Source organism: Condylura cristata, unplaced genomic scaffold, assembly GCF_000260355.1.
Source record: "Condylura cristata isolate star-nosed mole 26May11 unplaced genomic scaffold, ConCri1.0 scaffold00005, whole genome shotgun sequence".
NCBI lineage: Eukaryota > Metazoa > Chordata > Mammalia > Eulipotyphla > Talpidae > Condylura > Condylura cristata.
The window spans coordinates 41,807,394-41,815,741 of NW_004567106.1; the positions used below are offsets into that span (position 1 = coordinate 41,807,394).

At 34.3% G+C, this 8,348-nt stretch overlaps 1 protein-coding gene across 4 annotated transcripts in view; it reads right to left on the reverse strand.

The window, feature by feature from the left end:
• Positions 1-8,348, reverse strand: part of PHTF2 (putative homeodomain transcription factor 2) — a 116,121-nt gene that overhangs the window by 42,060 nt on the left and 65,713 nt on the right. For all 4 annotated transcript variants that reach the window (XR_001145109.1, XR_001145110.1, XR_001145108.1 and 1 more), the window contains exons 8-9: positions 4,443-4,629; positions 2,539-2,691 (exon numbers count right to left, since the gene is read on the reverse strand). Coding sequence is in view for 1 of the 4 variants with exons in the window: in XM_004676897.2 (XP_004676954.1) it covers positions 2,539-2,691; positions 4,443-4,629 (340 nt within the window). In the remaining 3 variants the exon portion in view is untranslated. The remainder of the gene's footprint in view (positions 1-2,538; positions 2,692-4,442; positions 4,630-8,348) is intronic.

The following is an 8,348-nucleotide window of genomic DNA, read 5'->3' on the forward strand; positions in this document are numbered from 1 at the left end:
TACTAACATTCTGATGAGGCTGGTCTTCTCTCCACATGGTATAGATGCATAAATTGATCTTTAGAGAACTTAAATGGTTTTCCTATATGCACTTAGTGTTAAGTCCAAGCCCATTGTTTCTTCATTATGTTACTAACAAAAGGGCTACCTTCATTAAATGAAAAGCTAATCAACAAGAGGGCATAGCAATGAAAGATACTTAAAGTTGGACAGAGTAGGAAAGCAAGCCAAATTTTTAAAGGAAGCTATAGTTCTGCAGGATACCACCTAAATCGCAAATAATCAAGCAACAAATAATCCCAGCAGGAAACAAGTCAACCAAATGTACCAAATAGTAGAAAAAGACAAGAAACCAGGAGTCGGTAGTTTTGGAGGGATTCAACAAAATCTTTACACGGAATGAACAATAATATCACCATATCACCCCCAACTCTCATGATGCCAACACCATGGCAGCCTGGCATAATGTATCTAACATTCCCATGCTACTAGGAGATTGGATGATTGATTCTTGCTGAAAAAGCAGATGATTCTAAATGCCCATCTAGACATTTGCAACGCTTATAAACAAATGGCTGGGTGTGCTTGACATAATCTTACAGTAAGATACAGCAGTCCCATATATTGCTATCAAATGAAACTTTTAAAGAAAAATTGTTATTTTGCCTTTAAAATAATACCCTTTGGTTTTGACTTGAGAATCAGAAAACTTTTTTAACTAAAATATCTTAAGGCCTAACTAAAGTTTTTCACTTTACAGATGAAGAATTTGAAGACCAGATTTTAGATTTATGTAATCTTTCACATTACTAAAAAAATATTTAAAACAACCAAAACCTACGGCCCTCCCTGGTGGCACAGCGGGCTAAAGCACTGCACTAAGAAGCTTAAGCCACTTCCGCATGAGTTCAATCCCAGCCTGCCCCGGAGGAGACCACATGGCATGGCAGTCCTCTCCTGACTCGCCTGCTGCTCCCCTCAGCAGTGTACTTCGTCGATCTGCCTGTTCTGCTCCCCACTCTGTCCCTGGTAAATCCTCTCACCTTCCGCATCTCTGGCCTGTACCCCAGTTCTGTATGAATAAATAAATCTTAAAAAAAAAAAAAAACAACCACCAAAACCTATTAAATAGCTAGTTATGACTATTAGCATGAAATAAAAAATTTTAAGCAACATAATTATTTCATAGTAGTTAAGAATAATGCTCGGCCTTTTAAGAATCTCAGTAGGTCCTCCCTGGTGGAGCAAAGAGTTAAAAAGCACAGCACTATGAAGCAATCCACAGCCACTATAACACAAATTTGATTCCTGGCCAGGACTGTGATCCATATGGCATGAAAGACCTCTCCTGACACGTCCACTACTCCCCTCAGCAGTGTACTTCGTCAGTCTGCCTGTTCTGCTCCCCACTCTGTCTCTGGTGAAGCCTCTCACCTCTTTCACCTCTGGCCTGTATGCCAGTTCTTGTATGCATAAATAAATCTGAAAAAAAAAATCTCAAAGGTTCAAAAATGTACCTACAAACCAAGACAGGAGATCACAAGGTAAAATGTACTTTTAAAGCAAAGTAATTTATTCCACAGGAAAATGAAGATCTCTTTTTGTAGGAGATTGTGAATCCCATTCCAGGACCAAACTAACTTTTAATAGTATATACCATAAAGACTGAATTTCACATACTTGACTAATTTAAGAACAGGGGATAGTACATCAGGTGATCTGGGTAAAGAGGCAATTAGAAGACACACTAGCATTAATATGTACCTAAAGAAAAACAGAGAAATGGCAGACATAGCAGAAAGATTAACCAGAAATACAGACACAGGAAAGGTGTACAAAAAATAAGTAACTCTTCTAAGCTAATGTCAGCACAGAATACTTGATTTTTCAAAAGTTTAAATCATTAATTAAAAAATTCTAATACGATTTAACAAAAAGTAATTGTTAGTGTCTATTTAAAATGTGATGTAAGGAATAATTTATTTGCCGGACATGAGGTACTAAAATGTTTTGGCCTTATAATGAAAACTGAAAATATAAATGAATCAAATTCCTTTTCCAATTAAAACACTTTCAAGAGATGTCATAGTTATAAAAGGACTTAGAGAAAAAAAAGTAAAAAATGGAATCAAAAGCCTGTCACATAATATGGACACCTATTAAGCTGGTAACAGTAATGTGAAGTGAGTCACTTAAAATAACACCTTCCCTATAATCACAAAGTTATAAAGTCTTTTAAATTGTGGAGAATATTAATACAGTTCACAGATTTTCTGTCCAGGATAACGGTCTTTAAAAGAGAAAGAAAAAAGTGAATGCTTGAGTCTTCAGAGACAATAAATATGTAAAATTGGTATAAATATTTGGCTATTTAACAGGCACAAAATACAAATATCTGAACCTGCTACTCTATAAATCCAGATCAAGTAAAAGATAACTGTTACTGGTGGGTAATATTGGTTATTTTAGTAATACTACTTAATCATTGAGAAATAACATAAAATAGGTATGTCTATAATATAAAGTCAAAGTGTATACCTCACTAGGATAATGTTTCTTATAATGGTGTGACTTTCTATTCCGAAGCATGCTCTCAGTCCTGTCCACATGACGGCGTAATGGGTATCCTGTTTCAGGTCCGTCTTCACTGGAGACTTCATCAGAGATATTTGTTATTGTCCTTTGGGTATCCTACATTGGGAGTATACAAGGAGATTACGGTAATTTCTAACTAATCTTGCTGTTTTTAACCTACAAGGTCTAAATTATACTTACATGTAAGCACACACACACACACATTCAAATACCTCAAAGTAATTGCTTAGTACTATCTTATTTTCTAAAAACTAAATCTTAAATTAGTGGCTATACTGCTATTTTAATTAAAAAAATAATTCAATAGTATTGGTCAAATATTGTCATATACCTTTTCTTTTCACGAAAGTATTTGAAATAGCTTACACAATTAAAAATATATAAAATACGGCCCTCCCCAGTGGCGCAGCGGGTTAAAACACAGCACTGAGAATCTAAAGCCACTTCCGCATGAGTTCGATTCCCGCAATCCCCGGGAGATAACCACGCGGTGTGGCAGACCTCTCTTGACCTGCCCCCTGCTCCCCTCAGCAGTGTACTTCGTCGATCTGCCTGTTCTGTTCCCCATTTTGTCTCTGGTGAAGCCTCTCACCACCCCTGAGCCTCTGGCCTGTACCCCAGGTCTGTATGCACAAATAAATATATCTTTAAAAAAATAAATAAAAATAAAAAATATATATATATACGTATATATAAAATACAATAGAAGCAAAATAGTTGAGAGACCTGAGATTACTAATTATACAATTTTTAAAAACCAAAAATACCACTTTTTTTTCCACCAGTTACATTTTTAAATGTAACTGATTTAATGGTGGTTTGTGAAGCAAGAGAAGGGGAACAGTAATTGGATGTGTGCACACAGCAGATACATACCAACTTGAACGAGATACCCAACTTCCCAATCATGAAAGTGAGAGACTCCAGGCCACAATGTTACTGATATTTTAATGTTCCACTCACATAATTTTAGTAGGTATTACCTACCTGAAATGTGTTTGAAAGCTGCTGACAGAAAACTTATTTGCTGGGTGAAAAACAGTGGTAAGAGGTTCACATTACCAGGTAGCTAAATGCTGGAAAAACCTTAAATCAGAGTAAGGGACTATAATGCATTGCAGCTCTGTGTTGTCATATAGATTTACATACTAGATCTGTAAAATTCATGTACTGTTAGGCAGTAACACACACTTTAATCCTTCACTTGAAATTAAAGAATACTTTCTTTTCTTCAACATAATTGTTCATGGTTACATTCCTGATGTAAGAGAGATATGTAATGTCTAGGTTGACTTTTTTTCCTGTAACAACTTTCAGCAAAATTGATAGAAAACAATGTATTAGGTTTTGTTATAATAAACCAAGGGTTCCTTATTATTTTGGAAAAGAAAGTGAACAATTGTTATCCTTAAGTATGACCTCAATAAGATTAAAAGCAAATGTGTTGGTGTCAAAGACAATGATAGTAAGAAAAATAAGGAGCATTTTGTTATTGAGAACATGACTAGAAAACCAATTTCCTAGTTCAGTTTCTAGAATAAATGTTCCATTTAAAACAAATTCTTACACACATGTGGAAATGGGGAAGGAAGGTTAATGAACATCAAGTAAGTTTTATAAAGTGCTTTAGCATTTTAGAAAAATTAGAACCAACTATTGGTTCATTTAGGTGTTCATTTATACTGGCAATTAAATTTATTTGACTTTCAGCTTCATAAATGAAATTTGTAAAGATTCACATAATTATGGAGAAATATGTAATTCAAGGGCAACTATTTTATCTAAATCACTTCCTGTTACCTAATGTAAAAATCATACAAGCAAACTATTTTTAAAAACACACTTACTTTGCTTGAAATGTTCCTCAGTGTCCCTGTGTTCCATGTTTTATCTTCTGGCCGAATAGTTTCGCATGCAGGCTCATAGTTTTGTACTCCATCCTCACTGCTTTTAACAGTTTTTTTCCCATCAAGAGACACATAGCCATTGTCAGTTTCAGTTGACTTATCAATTGAATTTTTTGCTTTCTTTGCTCTAAAAAGAAAAATATATGGAAGCTTGTTATATGGGCTTAGCTTACCTCAGATGGACTACACATAGAAATTATGCCTTTAGTAATAAAATCTAATAGTTTTTTCTCAGAATTTGCGGGTCACCTTTATTTTCATAACAAGTAAGTTAGATAGTATCAAGCTTATAAAATAAAAATACAAATCAATGCCTTAGTTCATTTTATTTTGTAGGCTTTGAGATATTACATTAGCAATTTTAAGAGACATACCCTAACTTATCAAATTACTCCTGGTCAAAATCATAGGGTCTTTGAACAAAATCTAGATCAAAATTTTATTAGGATTTAGTAATGTATTTTCAATTTTTTATTTTAAAATTTTATCTCTGTGATTATCAAATAAGTTGTAATTAGTGGTATAACTTTAATACCATAGTTTACCCAAATAATTTACCATTAGCATATACACATGAAAACCTGACTAATTCACTTTAATATCTAACACAGTCATAGAACCTTTTATAAAATAATATACACAAAAGGGGAAAACTATCAATGTTCCAAATATTAGAAGTATTAATGAAGGACGCCAAAAAAGAAAAAAAAAAGAACTTCTTTTAACCTATTAAAATACTCTAGAAGACTTCCCTAGTACATAGGAATTAAAGACACAGAGCTATCAAGCTATGTGGCTACTGCACAAGTTTGATCTCCCATCAGGGAGCTGACCCACATACATGCTGGCAGACCTCTCCTGACCTCCCATTGCTCCCCTCAGTGGTGTATCTCCGTCTGTCTGCCTGTTCTGCTCCCCATTCTGCCTCTGGTGAATCCCACAACTCTGGCTTACACCCAAGTTCTTGTACACATAAATCTTTTTAAAAATTAATAAATTGAATATTAGTGGCCACCCAGCATTAAGCAAGTCTACTTATGTCAATTTTCAAACAGGCTCAGATGATGGTTAGTACCTTTTAGCAATAAAATATTTTTAAATTGAGGTATGAACATTTTTTTTAAAGATTTATTTATTTATGCATACAGAACTGGGGTGCAGGCCAGTGGAGCAGAGGTGGTGAGAGGATTCACCAGAGATAGAGTTAAGAGCAGAATAGGCAGTTCGACAAGGTACACTGATGAGGGGAGCAGTGGGTGGGTCATGAGAGGTCTGCTGCACCATGTGGGTCACCTGTGGGGCAGGCAGGGATTGAACAAATGCTGAAGTAGCTTTAGCTTATTAGTGCTGTGCTTTAACCCGCTGTGCCACCAGGTAGGGCCCAGGAACATTCTTTAAGACATAATGTTTTTGCAATTAATAGACTATATAATGCAAACATAACTTTTATAAATTATGCACTGGAAAACCAAAAAAAATTCTTATAACTCATGTTACTGCAATACTAGCTTTACTGCACTGATATATAACTAAGCCAGCCTTTACTATACATCTTTATATAATTAAGATGTGCCTTTATTACAGAATAGGAAAAAATGGTGCTTTTAAACATTGCCCATAAAAATTCTACCTTCTGAAATTTATGCATAATGTACATAATACATTCATTTAACATAATCTGGGTTAACTAAATACCATGAGTCACAAACATAAGGCAATGAGATCAGCAGTATCTTGAAAACAAGAGACATACAAGTCTATACTGATTTTATTTATCAAATGATATAAGTAATATTTCCCACAGTGGCCATTGAACAAAAAACATTTGCTAAGAATTAATGTGCAATTTCACTGCTATGGACAAGGTTTACACTTTTATTACTAGCCTACCTCTTTAATTACTTTATGTCATGACTTGAATAGAATTTCCATAAAATATATTATACTTGACATTCAAGGAGAGCCCTATGTTGGAGCTAATCTTGGGAGGAAATAGCTATAGACATATGTGCAGTATAATTTCTCTGTCAGATAATGATTTTGGTCTTTTCTGGAAAAAAGGTAAATATACTATCTATACCATGAATAATTGAATAAACTGGATGTATTTTTCATATTAAAGGCTTAAAAAGCTACCATAGTTATTAAAGAACTCACTGACTTATAAAATCACAAATCTGTTATTTCAAGCATGTTTCGATATCGAGAAATCAGAAATACCCATGTTAGTACTGCCATCGGAGGAAGAAGATGTTCTTGCTCTCAAAATAGTCAGATCTGACTGAGGATCCTCCTTTCATTATTTTGGGACATCATAGAGAACTGCTAGGGTGAAAGTTCACAGTAGCAGGTAATTGTTCTAGAAAATTCTACGAATTTCTAGTTCTTCTCAATTTTTATAAGATTAGAAACGGAGGGTGAGGGAGGAGATATAGAATGCATGAAATCTCAGTAAGATCACCAAGCAGCCTACTTATTTCTAGCATTGTTAACTATACTTTTGATTACTCACTACCAAGACCTTCAAAAACTTTAGCCCCTATGTTTCTTGTGTTGTCATCTTTAGTGCAGAAGTTTGAGAGGTGTGTAATAAATGGTATGGTAGCTGTAATTTTCTTCAAGATCAGGATAATTCTACAATACAGTGACTCCAGTAAATTTAATGAGTTATCCAGCTGTAGCTTTAAGAAACTTTAATTGGCGATATACTAAAGGAATAAAATTATCTTCACCCCTATGTGTGGAAGACACAATGGAGTTCGTGAAGTTAATAGCTTAAATTATAAACTTTTTTAAAAAAAATTTATTTATGCATACAGAACTAGGGTACAGGCCAGAGGGGCCGGGGCGGTGAAAGGATTTAAGAGATATAGAGTGGGGAGCAAAACAGGCAGACTGATTAAGTACACTGCTGAGGGGAGCAGCGGGCAAGACAGGAACAATCTCCTGCACCAATTGTGGATCACCTCTGGGGCCATGGATTAAACTCGCACAGAAGTGGTTGAGACTTGCTTGCAGTGCTGTACTTTAACCCACTGTGCCACCAGGGAGGGCCAAATGATAAAACTAAAATACAGTCAACCAAAACCAAATTTCAGTCCTTGTACCAAAAATCTGGTGGGGCTGCATACGACTTGAATTTATTGTATTATGCAGTAAACTTCATTATTTTGAGAAATTAATTAAATACTTAATTTTCACCTCAAAAATAAAGCAAAGTCTAAATGGAAAATTTTAAGGTGGCTCAGTTAGGGGTATTAGTTAACATGTGGTCAAATTTTATTCTGCTACGAACCACTAATTCACCAAGCCAAGCTTGTATTACTCAGAAAAGGAAATTAATATTAATGACTTTTTTCAGTGATATTCCGATTGTCAAATGAATCCTAAAGGATATGAAAGAAAACTCAGAAATTCTGAAATAGACATTACATGAAGATAGCTATAATCTAGATATAATTTGCCTATTCAATAAGAAGAAACTACAGTCATGCTAATTTAAGACAATAATGAACCAAAATTAAAGTACTAAGTACTTAGGACATATGGTGTGTGTGTGTGTACACACACATATATACATATATACACATATATATACATATCTGCACACATATACACACATATACATATATACACACATATACACACATATACATATATACACATACATATATTTTCATAACTGATACCTTTTTTGCTTTACTTTGTCAAGTTCATAGCATTCCTTTATAATAATTTCTAACTTAAATTAGAAACACTTTGTTTTAAAAAGAATAGTTTTATCTGGAGAATGAAATGCACTTAGAGATCATAAATAAGGCCTTTCCAACTTATACAGTATATAAA